Below are 21,699 nucleotides of genomic sequence, written 5' to 3' on the forward strand. Positions count from 1 at the left end.
TCTTCATGAGAGCCAGTTTCATCTTGATGGGTTTTGCAAATGCACTTGACAATACTGTTCTTGCAAGAACTGTTCCAGAACACCTGGCCTTAAGGTCTTAAAATAACAAAGACTGTTGTTACTTAATTACCTAATGCCATGTGTGTTATTTTTTTTTTATTTTTATTTTTAAATCACTATTGTTGTAGAATGTAAAAATACGTCCAGAATTAATTAAAATTAATCCAAACGTCAGCAGGTACAGTACACTTACAGGTTCTAAGACATACAGTATGTCTTTCATGGTTACTTTTAAAATATCTTCATGAACCCCTTTTGCACTTTTCTGTTGAATTTACTTTACACAATCCGGGCCATTGGGATGGAAAGCGACGGTTGTTTTAAACGTTAAACCAACTCAAATTAATAATAGCAGGACTATGGTGCACTGTATGATCTACTTAAGTTTGAGTGACAGTGTAGTTGTTTATATGCTAATTAACGTACTAGCTCTACACAAGGATGGACCTCTTTATTCTCTATGTAATCTTCTGCTACACTAATGCACTTATCCCAGTGTTTCACTCCAGTGCCGTCTGCATGTCTGAAATGCTGGCCTCCCAGGAACTCCTTTAATGGCTTGGAGTGCGTCAGGACTGTAAGGGGGATGTGACAATAATATGCAAACGGTACAGACGGTATGTGTAGCGTTCCCACAGACAGATGCATCTCTGCTGCAAATTGAAGTCAAGTTATCCGTCGATTTTAAAGGATTAGGTGTTCCACTTGCTGAATGTTTACAAGAATGACTGCAGTGGGCTCCAGGCCACATTAGCCGGTATTTTCATTTATGGACCTACGGAAGGTGCACCTGGTGCGAAACAACTCACTGTAGAGCATAAACAGAAGTATTTGGACATCTAAAAACAAAATTTGGACTGATACTCCAAGGAAGGTGAAAGTTTCTTAAAGAGAATCGTTACTGGTGACGAGACACGGAGACATCTTTTTGAGACTGAGAGTAAAAGGCAGAGTACAGAAGGGAAACATCCTCAATCGCTGACCGAGAAAAAGTTCAAACATCAGCTAGAAAATAGATGCTTACAGTTTTCTGGGATTCTCGAGGGCCAGGATTGGAACATTATCAGGAAAAAGGTTTAACAATCAACAGTGCTCGTGTCCTTATTAAAATAGTGTCCTTGTTGGTAAAGGTAATGTCTCATGGTAGTTTGCATCCGTGGATATTTCTATTGTGTTCGAGGCTTATAAAATGTTCTTTGGTTTAAACCTTGAATATCTGTTTGATATTGTAATACAGTATGTTCAAAAGGTGGGTACAAGACTGGTGGACAAATTTAAGAGAAACACAAAGCAATAGTCCTATCTGGTGGACACTTTAAGGAACTGCATGACAAACATTTTACATTTTATTTACACTGTACAGTAGACACTCTTAATATACTTGACTGACACGTGGCCACATCAGTGCTACTGTGAGAGGAAGAATCTTCCTATGTAAGCTACATATGAGAAGGTATAGACAAAATAAGTGTAAGTAATTAATTAACCACTTAGAAGAGACAGAAGATATCTTTTTGCCTAACAGTCCTTTGCACACTCCTTCATTGATCTCGCTTTGTGTACAGGTGCATCATCATGCTGGAACATATTCAGGCCCCGTATCTCCAGTGAAGGGAAGTTGTGGTACTACATACGTGGCCAGAGACACTCTATATCATTGTGTGCTTCAACAAGCATATGAATGTGATCACATTTGGCTGTATCGTGTATGATTCTATAAAATATTTATATCACTGTGTATTAGATGTATTGGCACCCCGTCCAGGGTTTACCTCAACTCGTTCTTTAAGTCTTCTGGGATAGACACCAGGCGGTATAGACGATGAGTGAATGAGTGTCAATATCTTTTTAAATACTTCATATTTCTGTTTCTCTTGTGGTTTTAGATTCTACTATCTCAGCAATCTTTTACAAACATTAAGAAATTACAATTTTTTATTTGTAAAGAACACTACTTCCAGTATAATTACACTTGTATCTGATTACTTTGATATTTGAGTCCTTGAAATTGATATTACAGAATAGTGGTCACATTCAGTAGTAAGGGCTTAACTGATCTATCCTGTTTCAAACCCTTAAGTTGAAGTGTATTCATTGTTTCTCAGTTTTGGCATCAAAGCGACAAACATTAATGAACACCTAACCATCACACTCATATAGGCCTATGTCCTCGCTGAACATCCCACTCCAGATTTAACAGAATAACATCACTTGTTTGTTTCTAAAACAGCTTCCACTCATCTGGGAAGGCTTTCCACTAAAATGTTTAAGCACAATCTGTAGGGATTTGGGATCATTTACCTACAAAAGCATTAGTGAGGTCAGGTACTGATGTTGAATGAGAAGGCATTGGTGCAGTCAGTGTTCCAGTTAATTCCAAAGGTCCTCAGTGACGTTGACGTTCTTTGCAGTACTCTTTGCTGTTCAGTTCTCACTTACAGTTCTTATGCACTAACTAAACCAAATCATGTCTTCATGGAGCTTGCTATGTGCCCAAAGTCATGCTGGAAAAGATCTGGGCAGGGTAGTTCCAATGAATAGAAATAATAATGCTGCAGTATACCAAAGACATCCTGTGCAATTAATCATGCTGAAAAGGTCTGTGGGAAAACCACAAATGGGAGAATTAGATGTGTAAAACATAAAAAAAAAAATTATTCATATGATTCTTAACTAGAGATGTGATCCTATAGGTGTCAGAGTGGCTAGCACTGTCACCCTGCATCTCTAGGGTCAGGGTTCGATTCCTGCCTTGAGTTTGTGTACATGAAGTTTCCATGTTCTCCCCATGCTTGGTGGGTTTCCTCCAGGTAATTCAGATTAAAGACTTGCACTTACTCACTCATAATCTATACCCCTTTATCTAATTTACAGGGTTGCGTGTGTCTGGAGCCTATCCCAGGAGACTTAGACCTTCATCATAGGGCACACACAAACACACACACACTCCGGGCAATTTGGGCCAATTAGCCTAAACTGCATGTCTTTGGACTGTGGGAGGAAACCGGAGTATCCGGCGGAAACCCACCAAGCACAGGAAAAAAAATTACAAACTCCATGCACAAAGACCCGACATGGGAATCGAACCTGAGGCCTAGCGGTGCAATCGAACCTGGAGCCTGGCGGTGCAAGGCGACAGAGCTAACCACTACACCTCGTGCCCTGGGATAGGCTCCAGGCCCCTTGCGACCCTGTATACAGGACAGAGTGGAATAGAAAGTGAGTGAGGTGCTCAGGCCCTCCTTAGTACATCCTTTGCTTGTACAGTAAGTTTGGGACACCTGCCAGGCTCAAACCATATTTGGAAAAGCCCCGCCCCTATGAGTTTTAGCTCCGCCCATTCGTGGTATATCCCACTGTTTCTTTTTGGAGCTGGCTCCGGGTGCATCCCTCCCTCTCCTTCCTCCTCTCTCTCTCTCTCTCTCCATCATGCAGCACTCAGGAATGGAGCTGATGTTCCCAGCGGATGAAGCGCTCGTGAACGGGGATGCGACAGAGCACGCGGAGTGCGACCCTGCTAAGAAAAAGAAGAAAAAAAAGAGAAAGAAGCAGAAAGCTGCGGCTTGGGGTAAGACTGAAAGGTCGGGGGGTTTTGGCGAGTGAGGGAGAGTAAGGTAGTAAAACGGGGCAGTGATGGAAGGAGGAACCTTAAGCTTTGGCTTGTGTACTCGTGATAACCCGCTCGCGCGCTGCTCCAGCTCGCGCGCTGCACGTGACTCAGCCCCTAACAGCTGTATGCACTCCTTATAAAAGTGTAGTGCACACAGGGTCCATAGGGTGCAGTACTGACCTTCTGTCCATACAGTACATCACCTCAGGCAGCCCTGAGCAGTGGACATCAGGTGTGTAGTTGATGCAATTTTTGAGCAAAGCCTAATTGATCACAGACAAACACACAGCAGAATAATCAGTATCAGTGATCAGCTTGACAAGTGTGTCTATACAAGACCACCACTCACAAACCAACTCTCTGTCCCGTTAACTGGGAATATTTCGGATAATATTGACTCCTTTGGCTTAATGGTTAGTACTGTCACCTTGCTCCTCCAGGGTCCGGGTTCGTTTCCCCCGCTTTAAGGTCTATGTGTATAGAGTTTGCATGATTTCCCCATGCTTTGGTGGGAGAACCAAAGATTCCCAGCCATGGGTGCGTATTTGATTAAAATACATACATGGATATATACAGTATCCAAATATGTGATTTTGTCCATTTATTTCAATTCCTAAAATGAAAAGTTTAGTTGTACTTTTTTAAAACTGAAGAATCTTAAATCTCAGTATGGTGCTTAAAAGCATGGCTGAAACCATAGTGCTGTCACTGTACCACACAATAAATGCTTACTGTACCACTTAAAAATGTAGTATGAGCGATTTAGTACAGGAAAAATATTTAAGTACACTTTGTCCAAAGATATCCAAATTAGGCTAATTGGTTTTCCCAAAATTGCCCATAATGTGTGAATAAGTGTGTGTATGTTTGTCTTGCGATGGATCCAGGGTGTGACCCGCCTCGTGCCCAAAGTGTCCTGGGATAGGCTCCAGGCCCCCTGTGACCTTGTATACAGGATAAATCAGTATATGATCTTTTAGGGTTTTTGGTCAGTAAAATAGCCTTACTAGCCTTAAAATTCCTAAGAACTCTAATTTTAATAAAAACCTTAAAGGATCCAAGTGAAACTTTACATTTTTTAAGAATAATGTTTGAAAGCCAAAAGTAAGTTTTGCCAAAGTGTTACATATGCGGCTGTTTTCTCTTTCTTAGTTAGTAGAATTTTGGTTCAGTGACTGTGGTAAGTTTTTCTCCTAAATTTTTGAACAAGTCAAACCTTAAAAATGCCTATAAAAGTGCACTAGGAGATACTGGGAAACCTGAAAGCACTACTAACAAACCAAAGATTCTCAGCCAAGGGTGCAGATGCGATTAAAATACATATGTGGATGTACAGTGTCCTATTATGGGATTTTTTCCATTTATTTCAATTCTTAAAATTGAAAGTTTACTTATAAAAAAAATAAAAACAACAACTAAAGAATTTCAAACCCCACATACAGAGCTCAAAGCATGGCTGAAACCATAGTGCTGTAACTGTACCTCACAATGAATGCTTGCTGTATTGTTCGAAAATGTGCTATGATGGATATAGTAAAGGAAAAATATTTAAGTACACTTTATGCAAAGTAGACTTTATGCACTGTCACTGGGTTGGATTCATGTATGTTTTTTTATTATTATTTTTTTTAACTTTTTTATGTTTGCACATTTTTTCTAACTATATTCCGCTTTGTTAAATGTTGTTGTTACAGGGCTAAACTGGAAATAAGAAGCCCATTCTAAGTCAACATACTGGACATTCATAAATAAATAAATACATAGCATAATGGCTCCTATACACTTACAGTGCATTATACTGTATGTCCAATAGGGAGCGAGCCAGCTGGGATTTAGCCAGTGCGACAATAAAGCTGAGCTGTCGATTTTCTCAGGCAGTTTTGTGTTGCTGTTGAGCATTTCCAATCCCGTATCAGGTTATATTTATGCATGGATGCGTAATTCATATTAGTTTTCTGCACAGTTTTATTTCATTCATGAGTTTAGTGGTGGAAAATCAGGAAAAAATTTACTAGTCTGATCTTCAGCTGTGCCTAGTATCGGGTGTCTGTTCTTGGCACCAACAACTATCCAGATCATATTTTGCCCCATTCTGACATTTGATGAGAAATTTATTTAAAGCTAGTATATTGTCCTTTGTGCTGCTATCATATAATTTGCTGGTAGGATACAGTAACTGCATAAATATACTTCTATATATACTTTGTTTTGCTGAGTTTGATTGCATGTCATATCATAAAGTTTGGTTCATTTGTGCATAATACATATGTAATTTATGTGCATTAAATACAGTTTAATCCTATACACGAATGCGTTTGGGCAGTACATGGGGATTAAGTATACAGAAGTATGTATATGTGTAAGGTTCACCAGAGTTCTCAAGGTTATACATACGATGATGTGCTCTCTGCCAAGTTCTCCATCTCATTTGTGCCTTATGTGAAATGCAACTGTCCCTCTTTCAAACTGCCACCCATTTACGCCACTCTATAATCCATAGGTGTAGAGGAGGAGGAATGCAGCTCTTGATGAATGTGTGCCGTTAGCACTTCCTTTGCTTTTGGGCTCATTTACGTGTATATGTGTGTGTGTGTGACTTTGCAGCAGGACAAGCTGAACTAGGGGAGGATGGCGTTGTTGAGGACACGAGGAAGTCACTACAGCAGCAGAGCTTGGAGGAAAGACAGAGAGACGAGGATGGAGAAGAAGGTGTAGCACACACACACACACACACACACACACACACACATAGATGTTCACTTAGTTCACTCCAGCCAAATCTATCTTGGTAAATCATGAGCATAATTATTCCCTTATAGAACACTAGCTTAACATTCACATTCATATCGAAAGCGTGTGTGATACTGTATAATATTGTACAGATGGAGAAGATGAAGACAGTTCTGCAGGGAAAAAAAAGAAAAGGAAGACGAAGAAAAAGAGTGGCCGTGAGTCTTTGTTGTTGTTTTTTTCCTTTCCTCGCTGTCTTTCTTGGACACTACAGTAAGATTTTGCACTTATTCCTGGGCAAGTGGGTGAGTTCATGCCTGGCCGAGCAGTACAGTGAACTGGCGCTGGGCCAGGCATGCTGTACTACTGGGAAAATCCTGCAGTGTAAACTCCGCTCTGCTGCTCTCTTTTATCACACGCTCATCAATACGGCCTTTTATAATCTACGTAAGTCTATTGACAGATGCTTTGGATCCTCAGTGAATTACATCTGAGAGAAGATGCAGGCCGAGCAATTAGTCATTCAGATAATTGTAGTATTGAGATATTTCAGTGTCAGTATTCTACTGTTGCTGAAAATAGGAAAGTTAGTCTCTCTGGAGGACAATTCTTAAAGGTTTCATTTTTGTGAATTTGCTGATATTTACTGAAAAAAAAATCCCTCCACCTTCTACTGCCATTATTTCTGTGCCAATGCCTGCCACAAAACCCCAAAGCATAATAGATCCATTCTTATGCTTAACAGCTGACATGGTGTTCTTTTCGTTCTTTTTCTGCAGGCAGATTTTGTTGAGTGATGCCGAAGAATTCCATTGTATTTCATCAATCCAATTTAGTTTTAAAAATACCTCGGGCTTGTCTAGATAACTTTTCTGATCATTCTTCCATGCAGTTCAAGCAGACAGCACTGTACAGTTGGACCGACACCAAACCTTTCGGCAGTTTTTACTATTATATGGGGGTTTGGTATTGGGTTTTATTGTAGTCTGTATCTGCTTATCAACCTAAGAGTAATTTTTGGTCTTCCATATCTTTAATTGCCTTCGACAGTTCCCCATAACTGATTTTAATTAATGGCATTTAATGATTGGAAATTGCTAGTTAAAAGTGATTTGATATGTATTTACAGTCATGTAAAAAATGACTCCCATTATTCAATAGCTTGTAGATCCACCTGGAAGTAATCCTTTCCTGTATGTCTGTCAGTGTGTATGGAAAGAGTTTCTGTTAAAATGCTGTTTGGTGTTCCACAAGCCTAGTGGTTGGCATTAGGGCCCATTTTGGTCTCATCTGTCTGTCTATAGGACATTGCTCCTGAAGCCTTGTGGTTTGTCCAGATGCAGTTTTATAAACCTCAGTCGTACATCCATGTTTTTTTAGACATAAGAGACTTTTTTCCTGATACCCCTTCTGCTCTTTTTTTTTTTGTATTTCTCTGATCATTACACGGTTTGACCTTGAGGTGAATGTGCTGGGACGTCTTGTGTCTCGCTTTTCACTTTCTCACTGCAGCACACTGAACACAAAATTATATAGAAAGCGGTCCTTAACCCTTTCAAGATTAATGTGCAGCAACAGGTCCCTACAACCATCTCTTATTTTTTTTTTCCTTTTCACATTGTAAAAACACACTCCTGAAAGCTCCAAACCAGCAATCTGCCAAAATGTCTGCACACCTGCTGATGATGAATTAATCGAGGGCTGATAATTAGCCATACCTGGCTGCAACTTACCCTCTTAAATCCTGTGGAAGGATTGCCCACATGTTGTTGTTTTGGTGGCTCAGTGTGTTAAGGCTCTGAGTTACGGATCGGAAGATCAGCGGTTCGAGCCCCAGCTCCGCCAGGTTGCCGCTGTGGGACCTTGAACAAGGCCCTTAACCCTGTCTGCTCCAGGGGTGCCGTAAAAATGGCTGACCCTGCGCTCTGACCCCTGCCTACCCACAAGAAGCTGGGATATGCGAAGAATTAAGCACTTTACTGCATATCGTACTGTGTATGTGACAAATACAATTTGAATTTAACCCACATACAGTATGGGCATGAGGGTAAGGTGTCCACATACTTTTGGTCATCTAGTCTGTCTGCCTCTCTTTCAGTCTGTGTCCTGCATATAGTACATTGTGATAACTAGATTTAGCGCATTTTTATTTAGGGTTCACATTGCAAATAATTATTCTGTGTGGTTTCAATACATTTTGTTATCATAGAGTAAAAAAAAAAAAAAAAAAGAAATATCAGTATGTTTGTACAATGAACACTGCAATGCGAATCACACTGAAGAATCACAATAAACACATCATGTATCTTGCTGTGTGTATATGTATATACCTTAATTCCATGTCTGTCTCCAGCTAAAGCACAGACTGATCCTCCTTCTGTGCCGATATGTGAGCTTTACCCAAATGGCGTGTTTCCTCTCGGAGAGGAGTGCGAATATCCTTCGTCACAGGATGGGTAAGAGACTTGTGTGTTTTATTAAAGTCCGTGTTTGCTTTCCTCTCCTCTCCTCTGCTCTTCTCCGCTAGATCACCTTGTCCTACCTGAAATTTGCTCTACCTCAGATTACCCTGTGTAATGTGTAATATTATCTTGTAATATATTGCTGAGGCACCTGACAGAGGTCACTCACAGGTTCTTGTACTATTTAAGGTAGTCCTGCTCCAAACCAAGTCTTGGTTTCTTGCTCGAGTCCTGACGAAACCACTTCTCTGTACCGATTGTGACATTCAGATCCTTGAACAGCTTTTAAGGGCTTTCTGCTTCTGTGCTGCTTCATTTCTGCTCAACTCTTGTCTCCCTGAAACTGAGAAATGTATGCATGTTGGACTGGCTGTCCAGGCGGAGCGCTGCATGGCGGATGAGCTGCGAGGAGAAGCGCGTTCTAGACGAAGCCGGGGAGGACATGTGGAACGATTTCCGGCAGGCCGCTGAGGCGCATCGGCAGGTACGACAGTACGTCAAGAGCTGGATCAAACCAGGCCTGACCATGATAGACATCTGGTGAGGACAAATAATCATCCTTCATACTTTGCTTAAATGTTGTAAAACTTATTTTGTCTGTTTTTGCCTGTAAGCATTCTTCTTGCTCTTGATGATGATAATCAGTGCAGGAGCATTAGGGATATTTTAACAGCTGGTATCTAATTACAAAATCAATTGATTAGTTCAACATCTGGTTCATTACAAATCATTTCATTGCTGAATAATGATTTTTTTTGTTAGTTAATTATGATAAATCACTACAAACCACTTGGAAGGTGAAAGTTTCTTATAGATGGTTATTACTGGTAACGAGACATGGATTCATCACTACGAATCTGAGAGTTAACAAGTACGGAGCGTAAACATTCTCAATCGCGGAGCAAGAAAAAGTTCAAAAGTCAACCATCAGCTAGAAAATTGACGCTTACAGTTTTTTTTAGGATTCTCAAGGGCCAGTGTTGGAACATTATCAGGAAAAAGGTTCAACAATTAACAGTGCTCGTTACAGTGAGATGCTCATTGAAGAGTTGAAGTCTGAAGTTCTGATTAAACGCAGAGGACATCTATCCAAGGGACACTTCTGCTCACACTGTTGACCCTCTGCAAAAACTTTGTTTTGAGGTGTTAAAGCATCCTCACCATAGTCCCGATCTTGCTCCATCGGACTCTTACCCGTTCGGGTCCCCTAAGAGGATCCCAACGAGGATAAAGATTCACTTCTGGTGAAGTAGTGAAGACAGCGTTGAATTTATGGCTCACATCTCAGCCTAAAACTAAACCTCATTTTTAATGAGGGAAGTAAAAAGCTTCTTCACTAAAGGACACAATGTATTGAAAAGCAAGAAGATTATATCTAAAAAATATGTATTTAAATTTTCCAATAAGTTAATCAATTCTGCAGCCAGAGTGTGGATCGTTTTTTAATCATCCAAGTATAAATCATTATTATCCATGTATCCAAGCCTTGTAGTCCACTGCAATAGAAAATTCATTAACACCTAGTGATCAATTAGACTTAAGACTTCAAATCATTCTCATTCCCAGTCTCTCTCTCTCTATCTGTCTATTTTTCGCTGTCAGTGAGCGTCTGGAGGAGTGCAGTAGGAAGCTGATTAAGGAGGATGGACTGAAAGCAGGGTTGGCGTTTCCTACCGGCTGCTCACTAAACAACTGCGCTGCTCATTACACACCCAACACTGGAGACCCCACTGTGCTGAAGTATGACGACGTGTGCAAGATCGACTTTGGCACCCACGTCAACGGTATACATACACACATTCTCTAGGCGCTTGAAGGAAGTTCAATGCGTAAAAATGTTGCCGACAGTACGAATTTGTGCTTATTACAACACTTGTCTGTGTTACTGATGGAGATTTTTGTCTGTTTTTAGGAAGGATTATTGACTGTGCCTTTACTGTCACCTTTAATCCAAAGTATGATCGTCTCCTCGAGGCTGTAAAAGATGCCACTGACACCGGAATCAAGGTGTGTTAATGTGTCGACACGTATGCAGGATCAAAATCAGTTCATTTCTTCTTTTCTGTTAAGCACATAGAACAAAAAATATTCTGTCTCTGTAAATAATATGTTATTTTGGGTAATCTGGGTACAATGGATTCTATAAATTACAGACACATAGCCAATAAGACTAGCCACTGATGCTCCATATAAACAAATAAAAAATTACTGATGTGATGCAATGTTCTCTGAGGAGAAAGTAAAAACATGTAACATTTATAGAAGGAGCAACCTAGCAGGAACCCTAACGTCGGACAGCCATTGTAATTTTGTTGGGATGGTTCCACCATCAGAACAACATTGTATTTGAAAGTTAGAATGACGTTGAGTGCAGCACAGTGTCGAATTTTTAATTACCGCCTCAGGGTCTGTGTGCATTGTGTTTGCATGTTTTCCCTGTGCTTTGTGGGTTTCCTCCCACAGTCCAAAGACATGCAGATTAGGCTAATTGGCGTTCCCAAATTGACTGACATTGAGACACAATATTGCACGTTAGGGATTGGGAATCACCAGGACCAGACGATACAATATTATGACAATACCTAGGTGCCGATATGATTTGTATTGGGATTCTGTTAGTATCATGATTTTATAAATATTCCGATTCAATATAATAATCTTTTTAAAAAAAAATAGATTTTCATCAATTAGCATCCATTCGCATGACGATCGACTATAAATATGTAACAGGGGTTTGAATTTCGATCAGAGATTGAGAGGGACGCAACTGCTTCCCTAACAGAGTGTGTATCTTATGACACGCAGGAAGTAGTAGTCGCTTTACGGGAGAGCCTTTGCTGTTTGTTGTGCAGTCAACGCGACGAGACACATTATTTAAAAAAAAAAATCAATGTGCCGGAATGAATGGTTATAGTTATAATGGTTATAGTATAGTAGTAAATGGGTGTAGTTTTAATTGAACTGTATCTTACTTTAATAAATAAAAAATGTTAGCCATTGCAAATTTGCTATTGTATAAATAATTATCACACTATGTACATATTACACCATCCAGTTTTATTTCTAACATATCAAACAATATCAGACCTTGCATGCTGCTGGTGTGATGCTTTTAAGAAAAACAAAAGTGCAGATATTTTCACTGCAGGCATTTCAAGTTTTTTTTAAGTAACTGGTTTGAATTAAACAACTGAACATAGTAGAATAGAATAGATGATGATCTGGGACTAGTGATGTGTAAAAATGTTCTCTGACTTGGTTCAGGTGTTACAGTATGTATGCAGCAGCAGTCTATGTACACTGTCCCAGACCGCCTTGTGTTTTAGGTGCACACCGCCATCTAGTGTATGGTTTTCCACCCTACATCCCCATGTTCAGGGTCAAAATGTAGTAGAGAATAAAATATTTATTCAGTGTCTATATTTATTTTATGTAATGTGTTCAAGTCCCGTTTAAGATTTAAAATACTAATTACTTTCCAATTTAAACATATCGTAGTTGTCTGTGAAAGCCTTGTGGATGATACGCAGTACTGCCCTCAAGAGCAATGTGATTAGCAATGCAAACAAAGTCACTCTGCTGTTTATAGAGAATGGGAAGTAGATTACCATTTAGGACACACACACACACACACACACACAGCCTGCCTGCAGATATGTCCATTTTGTCATTAACTATAAAATGATTTAATTTCTTTGCTCTTGCAAAGTTACCTCAGACCTGTAGCTTATTAGCAAGACTAGCATAATGTATGTTTTTGCCACAAGCTAAACTAGCAACCAGGCTTATCAACAATGCTTGGCTAATCACAATTTTAAACCAGCTAAATCAGCGTTAGCCAGCTAAAAAGGTTTAAATTTGTAAAATGTTAGGGTAAAAGAGGTGACATCTTATAAGTGCTATGGTAATGATGGGGTCCCTTATAGGGATACTTTTTATTAACCAGGTAGGCCTACAATTACAAGTTCTTCCATTTGTGTACCAACCTGGCACTGTCCTGTAAACAGAACCTTCTGGAATGCCCCATGTCTAAAGCATATCATCTAACACATCGCTTTTGCTTTACTAATCTGTGAACTCTGAAAATGTAGAGCACCTCTCTGTGGGGTAAAAGGCTTTTTTTTCACTGAATCTACTTGTTTTCTGATTTGTTTTTAGGGTAAGGTAAAGAATATATTATTACATGCAGCTGTGCTTACTGGAAAAGCTCAATACATTTACATATCTCACTCACTCACTCACTCACTCATATTCTATACCGCTTTACCCTGTATTCATCGCGGGGGTCGCAGGGACCTGAAGCCTATCGCAGGAGGCTTAGGGCACGAGGCAGGGTACACCCTGGACAGGGTGCCAACCCATCGCAGGGCACACACATATACACACTCACACTATGATCAGTTTTGGGAACGCCAATTAGCCTAACCTGAATATCTTTGGCCTGTGGGAGGAAACCGGAGTACCCAGAGGAAACCACCGAGCATGGGGAGAACATGCAAACTCCATGCACACAGAGACGGGAATTGAACCTGGCCAGGAATCGAACCCGGACCCTGGTGGTCCACCACCGTGCCCCCACATTTAAAAATCTGATTTTGACAATTAACAATAAATGCATTCTGTTGGGCAGAAAATTACTTTTTTTACATTGATGTGCTTTTTGAGGCCTTTATATATAAGTTGAGTTGTGGACATCTATAAAGAACGACATCCATTTGCCTCCTCTGTCAATAGCATGGCGAGGACAAATAAAAAAAAAAAAATAATAATTCTAACATCATTGTTTATCATGTTGTGAGTGGCACGACATGGTCATGTGCTCATATAATAATAATAATAATAATAATAATAATAACAATAATAATAATAATGCCATTCTCAGTTTAAGTTTACTTATCTCCCACTTTTGCAAAATATAGTTACAGAACATGACTCTGGAAGTTTACTCAGAACATTGTCTGGCAAACAAATGAGACACTGAAAGACCAAAAAATGCGGTGCTAAGCTCGATCAGCATGACTGACCCACTGGAGAGTTGCAATGCTAAGCTTAGCACATGAAACTTAACCTTACTTTTATTTGCTGACATTAAACTTAGACGGGAGAAAACACAAACTGTCACGATTGCTCTTGGCACAGTTTATTCTTATGGTGTTTCCTTTTTGTCTCTCTCTCTCTCTCTCTCTCTCTATATATATATATATATATATATATATATATATATATATATATATACATACACACTACCATTCAAAAGTTTTAGATCACTTTCTAACTCCATGATCGTTCCTGATTTTTATTTCTTTCTACATTGTAAAGGAATGCTGAAAGCGTCCATTTGAACAGTTAATGGTGAGATGCGTCTGCTACTTATGCTCTGTAAAGACTTCATAACTGCCTCTAATCTGAGGTGCTGTTAATTGGTCATTTTTCAGGCTGATAACTCTAAATGAACTTCTCGTCTGCGGCAGAGGTAGGTCTTGGTCTCGCCCTCCTGGGATGGCCTTCATGAGAGCCAGTTTCATTATGGTGCTTGACGGATTTTGCAAATGCACTTGACAATACTGTTCTTGCAAGAACTATTACAGAAAGGCTGACCTCTGTGTCTTAAAATAACAACTAACTGTTGTTTTTGTTGTTGTTACGTAATTACCTAATTCCATATGTGTTATTTTATAGTTGAAATCCCGAGTATTGTTGTAGAATGTAGAAAATAAATCATTAAACAAAAACAAAGAAATTTGCAAGTGATCTAAAACTTTTGAACGGTAGTGTATATATATATACAGTATATGTGGGGCAGACTGGCTACAGGCCATAGGGGCTGCTTAGAGAGTGTCCAGCTCTGCAGTAAAGTGGTACTGGTGCAATAGTATCGGAACAAATTTACGAGTAAAAATACAAGTAATTGATACAAGTACGGGGTCGATACCTAATATTGGTATCGGGACATCCCTAGTACCTTAGCTAGGCCTTGTGTGCTGTCCTCATCAGTTCATGTCGCTCAGCGGGACAAAGATTTGACTATAAAGCTGACTTAACTGTTTGTAAGGCTTGATCATACACATAGCTGGTATGTGTTCTGTCAGTGTGCAGGCATTGATGTGCGTCTCTGTGATGTTGGAGAGTCCATACAGGAAGTGATGGAATCATATGAGGTGGAGTTAGATGGGAAAACATACCAAGGTATGGGCTGAATCTTCTCTTGATTTTTGGAACAAAATTAATCAACTTATGATGCATAAATGTAAACTTAAAAAATATATATATATTTTTCAGTTAAGCCAGTCCGCAACCTGAATGGTCATTCCATTGGTCAGTACCGGATTCATGCTGGCAAAACAGTTCCTATTGTAAAGGGCGGTGAAGCCACCAAAATGGAGGTGTGTTCACTTATGTCTTAAAATTTACAAATATAACTGCAGTCTTTGTTATAAATATTGGACCAAAATTAGTAAATGCATTTGCAATATTTTCAGGAAATCACAATGTGACATCTTCATCAATGGCTAGAAATTCAAGAGAGAAAATAATGATGGTTCTTGCTAGGATGTAAGGATGGCCATTAACCTGAACCTGTCAATCAAAGCATCCGGTGTCCCATAGGAAAGAGTTCCTAGTTAAATTTTAAAGTTGAAAGTATTTTATTTATAATAATGTAAAAATGAAAAAAAGAATTATGGCAGCCTGATTTTATAATAATCTTTAGTGTCTAGAGGGTTAAAAATAAATAACTTTTCTTGGGCTTTTTTTTGTGGCTCTGTGGTGCCATTAAGCTAGGATACAGATGCATACATATGCATATGTATTATGACAAGAAAGGTTGTACAGCAATAAACAATATCCTGTTATTACAAATAGTATAACAGCATTGCATTGCAGAAGCTTGGCAGTGCATGCTTTTTCTTATAGTTTATAATTATATAATACATTTTAATTATATTAATATATTAATACATTTACAAAACAATTGGTAAAAATAATAGTATCAACAAGTGTACCTTATTTCATTATCTATATTACTTGATCAACATATTTAGGAAACTTGTATTTTGAGAGTGAAAAAAGTACAACATAATGGGGGGGATATTAAAGAGGACATAGGAACCTAGAGGGATGAATTTATAAATGGAAGTTGTGTATATACAGAATCTGTATATTTCTGTAAAGCTGCTTTAGGACAATGAGCTATACAAATACAATTGAATTTATTCGAACGTGTCGTCATAAACGTTCTAATGTGGATTTTTTTACATCTGAATATAAATCACTTAAAAAGTTGAATAGTGTTTGGCGAGAGTAATGTGTTCTGACAACCCTAATGCTCATGAAGCCTTTAATGCTCTTGATAAATAGGTTAACCTCAGAGCTTTATGGGGTTCAAATTGAATTAAGACAGACGTATAACTCAAAAGAGAGAGAGAGAGAGAGAGTGGCAGAGGGAGAGAATTTTCCCTTGGGGAACTCCTTCAAGGCCGAGTCCTTTACAGTGAATGTGAATGAATATGAGTGGGCCACTGTTTAGAAGAGTGTGTTTATTTTCGCACTGCTGTATTGACCTAATTCATGTTCCATATAAAAAGTTGAATATGTTTTCCTCTGTACACTATAGTTAAAACCTGGCCGGGATGCTTTGATCAATAATAGGATTAAGAGAAGCATGGTTATATGAGTGTCATTGGATTATACTTGTATTAAAGATGTGTGTATGTGTGTGGGCATGCAGGAAGGCGAGGTGTATGCTATTGAGACGTTTGGCAGTACGGGGAAAGGAGCTGTGCATGATGACATGGACTGTTCCCACTACATGAAGAACTTTGATGTAGGCCACGTTCCCATCAGGTAGGAGTATGAGAGCCACTGGCTTTTGGTTTGTCTATTTTGACCAAGGTGGCTCAGTGCCCACTGCAGTCATGCAGTCAAATACCTGATCCTTAAAAATCGACAGATAACTTTTTACCAACGTGCTGAAAAGTCCCTGGGAACTGTACACACAATCTTTCACCAACGCCACTTGCACGTTAAAGGAACTCAGCTGGAAGGTATTGCCACATCTCCCATACAGTCCTAACCTCGATCCAAGCCATTTTGATAAGTTTGGGCCATTAAAGTTGTTTAATGCAAGGCTAGTGTTTCACACGTGAAGCAGGAGTATCTGACATACTGAGAAAACTTTCTATGTTGATTTTATCCAAGCACTAGTGAAACACCATGATAAATGCATTAGTCTAGTCAGGGGATTATATAGAGAAGTAAACGGTGCAACAAAAGTCCCGAATTGACTTGAACACCCCTCACTAAAGCCTGATCAGAATGTTCTCAAAAATCAGTCAAATCCTTTTTGACAAAGAGATGATGAGAGGAAAAGTTGAGAAGATAACTGCTCTTTGCACATCATGTGTTTGAGCCTTTCTATGCCACTGTACCTATTAATAATAATACTGCATTCCCCCCCCATAAATAGGTCTTCATATGGGCATTATAAAAAAATAATTTGCATTTTATGCATTTTTTTCTTCTTTTCCAGGCTACCAAGAGCCAAACACTTACTGAACGTAGTGAACGAGAACTTCGGCACTCTGGCGTTCTGTCGCCGCTGGCTGGACCGGCTTGGTGAGAGCAAGTACCTGATGGCACTGAAGAACCTCTCTGACCTGGGCATCATCGACCCCTACCCACCGCTCTGTGATGCCAAGGGTTCTTACACGGCTCAGTATGAACACACCATCCTGCTCAGGCCCACGTGCAAGGAGGTGGTGAGCCGAGGAGACGACTACTGACATGCACCCATGCATAGATCACTCTAAACTATAGAAAATACAGAACAATGTCCAAATGGGACACACACTGATACGCACATTACTAATTAGTACGTTTTAACTAAGTGGCTGGAGCAGTGGACACTGCAACATTTTGCATGAAAAGCTACATGAACTATGGATTCTAAACTATGCAGGAGGACAGCCAGGCGTCTGTAGATACTGTGCCGGGCCTTGTTTTTCCGAACACTTTAAAAGCTTTTTGAGACAGGGACGAATCTCTATGCATCAGGAAAAGGGGAAGAGATTTAGGCATCTCTGTATCGGTACAAGCTAATCTTCCATGCATTACGTGTATTACTGATATTTTGTCATTCAGAGACGACATTAGAGACAAATCAGCTTCTTTTGGGCTTAACCATCATAGGTGTGTATGACTTATACAGCACGATAGGCATCATAAAATAATTTGACCGCAGTTCCATATATATAGTCAGGTCATTGGTTTTTGGACATTCATTTTGTCTCTTTAAACCACCACGACGGATTTGAAATTCAGAAAACAAGATGTGAATTTCAGTGTAGACTCGAACTGTTTAGGAAATACGCCATTTTTCACAGGCTCAAAAGCAATTGGACAAGTTAATATAATTATAAATATATTTTTTATACTTTGATGCAAATCCTCTTGTGTAGCTTAACTGCTAGAGACTGACTTAAGAAAAATCTTTGCCTTTAGAAGCTCTTGGTTTGCTTTCACTGTGTGTTTTGTGTGATTATCCATCTGTACTTGGAAATGCAGTCCTGTCAGGCTTGACACATTTGACTGAATCTGAGCACACAGTAGAGCGCTATGGTTCATTCTGCTTCTCCTATCAGCAGTCACGCTATCAATAAACACCAGTGACCCAGATCTGTTGGCGGCCACACATACCCACATGCTACTGCCTCGCCCATGTTTGACAGATGGTGTGGTATATGTTGGAACATGTGCCCTTCTCTTCCTTCTCCATACTCTTCTCTTCCTATCATTTTGGTACAAGTTGGTTTCATCTGTCCAAAAATATAGTTGAAGAACTGGGCTGGCTTGTTTTAGAGTCTAATCATTTTTTTGATCCTTGATTAACAGTGATTTGGATCTTCAGGTGAAGTGTCTTTATGTACATTCATGAAGACGACGCTTGATTTTAGGCTTTGGAAATGATATGCTTACCTCCTCGACAATGTTCTTGACTTGGACAGATTGTGAAGGGTTTTTTTCGTCAAGAGGGAAAAAAAAATTGTGATCATAGTTATCCACTTTAGTCAGCTTTCATTTTCATCCAGGCGTTTTGGTTTTGCTAAACTTGCCAAAAGAAAAAATTTTTTTTTTCAAGAATGTACCAAGTTGTTGATTTGGATCATCGAAATTTAATCCTGGGAATCAATGCCAGACCTTTTATCCCATTAATTTGTAATGATGTAGTAAGGAACTACACCTGGCCATCAAACAGCTTATGACTCAGTTGTCAATATACTTTTGAGCCTGTAAAAATGGAAGGACAGTAAAATGACTGCATTGTAATTTCTAAAAGGGTAAAAAAAAATTTTTTTAAAGGTTCAAAGCAACATTTTTGTTAAATCCCTCGATTGCTGTATTATAAATCCATTGTGGTGATGTACCAAGGCAAAAATAGAAAATTTCTAAAAAATTGTTTTTTTTTTTCTGGTCCGTTTCTGTAAACCCGAAAACATAGTTTTGATTTAAATGAAACATTGTTTTAAGGCTAAAAAATACTGATATTGACAGAACTGCCTTTAAATGACAGCGCTTTTGAATTCTGCGTTCTGATTGGACAGCAGTTTTGGATTAATTTACTGTAACACATCGTGCAGATAGTTTTTGTTGAAGCAATATCACGAGAAAGATTGATGCTATACCAAGCATTAACACACTCGTCCCATCAATTCAGTGGACACAAATTAAGCGTTATATAATAAACATTCAAATACATTATTGTTTTTGTAGAAAGATCTCATGAAACAACATTTCCCAAGGTTAAATATTACAGTATACCCTTGAATGGATGTATTTACTCAATAGGACCCTTACGTTGTTTGACTGTTGTATGTGATGCATTTGTAATTACAATCACATCATGGTTTGGGATGATGTCAGGACGACATCGTTTAAAAGTTACCTTTGAATGAACCACCTAACACTGCATTGCTGTTTAACCTTTATTTGGAACAATTATGCTGATTAACGTCCAAACCTCTGCCTTAAGTTTCTAACAGAGTTTAGAATTTGGACCGACACAACAGCTTCCTGCATGCAGCATGTGCATTTGTTTATTTTCTCCAAAAATATTATCCAAATTACTGTACTGTTCTATGGGGGTTTGCACAGCATCCAAACTGCATTGTGCCTGGTTTCACAGAACAGATCTCAGCATTTTGTTTAATGTTCCCTAGTGGTCCGGATGTAAAGCACACAGTGCTCTCACTACAGTGAGTGGATGTTGAGTCCTGCTCATGTCGTCAATTTGGTATTTATATTGTTCTAAATTCGTTTTTTGCAACCTTGTGTTATGGACTTCGGTCCAAATTCGGTCTAAATTATCGCATCATCATCCAGTCACATTGTTTCGAATTCACTTACTCTCTTATTGTCTATGGCACTTATCCTGTACTGGGTCATGGGATGCCTGGCACTAGATGGGGGACACCCAGAACGGGTAGCTAATCCATCACAGGGCACAAGCATGCCAATGATTAGCCAAAGCTGCATGTCTTTGGACTGTGTGAGGAATCCCGGGCATCCGGAGAAAAACATGCAAACTCCATGCACACAGACCCAAGGCAGGAATCGAACCCTCCAGAGGTGAGGGGCCACGATGCAGCTGAAGTAATTAAAGTTAACACAACTTAATACAAACTAACATCTGGGTTAGATGTATCACACCTCAATATCCTTGACTATTTCCCTCAAACTGTATGTTCCACAGTGTCGATTTGTCTACCTAAGATTCTGTAAATAGAGATAGATGAGAGAGAAATCGAAGGTAAATATTTATTTTGTGTAGTAGTTAATATTCTGAGCTAGGGACTGAAAGCGTTTTGTTCATTTATCATAGCTACAGTGTGTGTGTGGACTGTCCTGTCACGTAAATCACTTAAAAATACTTTTAGCATGTATCAGGGTGCACAAACTGCTGTCTTGTCTCTATGCAAGAATCACTTTGCATATACGGTACTCGTTAAAGTTGCAGCGCTTTGGAAAAACAAGGCCCACGTTTTTTTTTTTTAAACATAACAAAGGTGAAAGGAAATAGATACTGACAGTAAACAGCTCTCAGTTCAGGTCCTGGCAAATTGTGTAAAAAAGGTTTTTGTTTTCTTATCCAAAGTAATTTTATCTACTTGATAAAGGGCTTGCTGGATGCAGTGTGTCAGGCACAAAAAGAACTGCTGCTTTTATCTGTTTCTACAAAAAAAGAAAGAATAAGAATTAAGGATGTAAGAAAAGATTACGGCTGCTCAGCTTCACATGGCATGTTGATCTCAAAATAATAATCAAATCAAATAAAATAACAAAAAGGTAAGCGGTGCACTCTGCTACTTTAATATGAGATGCTGTGCTATTTGTATAGTACTGTATTTCCGACGCAGTTTCATTTCCATAAAATTGTTTTTTTGAAAGTCAATTAAATACCTCTTTTATTTCCCTAGATCTGTGCATGTTTTTATCATTTTTCTTTTCCATACTGGCATGCTACAATATAAGTGTACCATAGATTATAGTATACACCGATACATTACAGTATACACCGATCAGCCACAACACTGATCATCAATTGTATTAGAGTAAACCGGTGACAGGATCAATGGGCACCCAAGGCTCATTAATGCCAGTCGGGACCAATCCTGGATCCACAGAAAAGCCAAAGAAGCGGATACTGTTATAAAAAGGCAAAACTAGCATCGAAAGAAAGGTATCAGAACACTCTTTACATCACAACTTGCTGCATATCCGCCTTAGCAGGCAAAGAGCTCAAGGTTGTTAACCAGGCCTCAGAATTTCCTAGATCTTTATCTG

At 39.1% G+C, this 21,699-nt stretch overlaps 1 protein-coding gene across 1 annotated transcript; it reads left to right on the forward strand.

The window, feature by feature from the left end:
- The first annotated feature begins 3,489 nt into the window (after window positions 1-3,489).
- Window positions 3,490-17,642, forward strand: metap2a (methionyl aminopeptidase 2a). The gene is made up of 11 exons (XM_053508881.1): window positions 3,490-3,628; window positions 6,275-6,379; window positions 6,553-6,618; window positions 8,754-8,856; window positions 9,241-9,402; window positions 10,465-10,646; window positions 10,775-10,869; window positions 14,952-15,048; window positions 15,142-15,245; window positions 16,589-16,704; window positions 17,390-17,642. The coding sequence occupies exons 1-11, from the start codon at window positions 3,490-3,492 to the stop codon at window positions 17,640-17,642; spliced, it is 1,422 nt and encodes a 473-aa protein (XP_053364856.1).
- The last annotated feature ends 4,057 nt before the right edge of the window (window positions 17,643-21,699 follow it).

This window comes from Clarias gariepinus, chromosome 12 (genome assembly GCF_024256425.1).
Source record: "Clarias gariepinus isolate MV-2021 ecotype Netherlands chromosome 12, CGAR_prim_01v2, whole genome shotgun sequence".
NCBI classification, from domain to species: Eukaryota; Metazoa; Chordata; class Actinopteri; order Siluriformes; family Clariidae; genus Clarias; species Clarias gariepinus.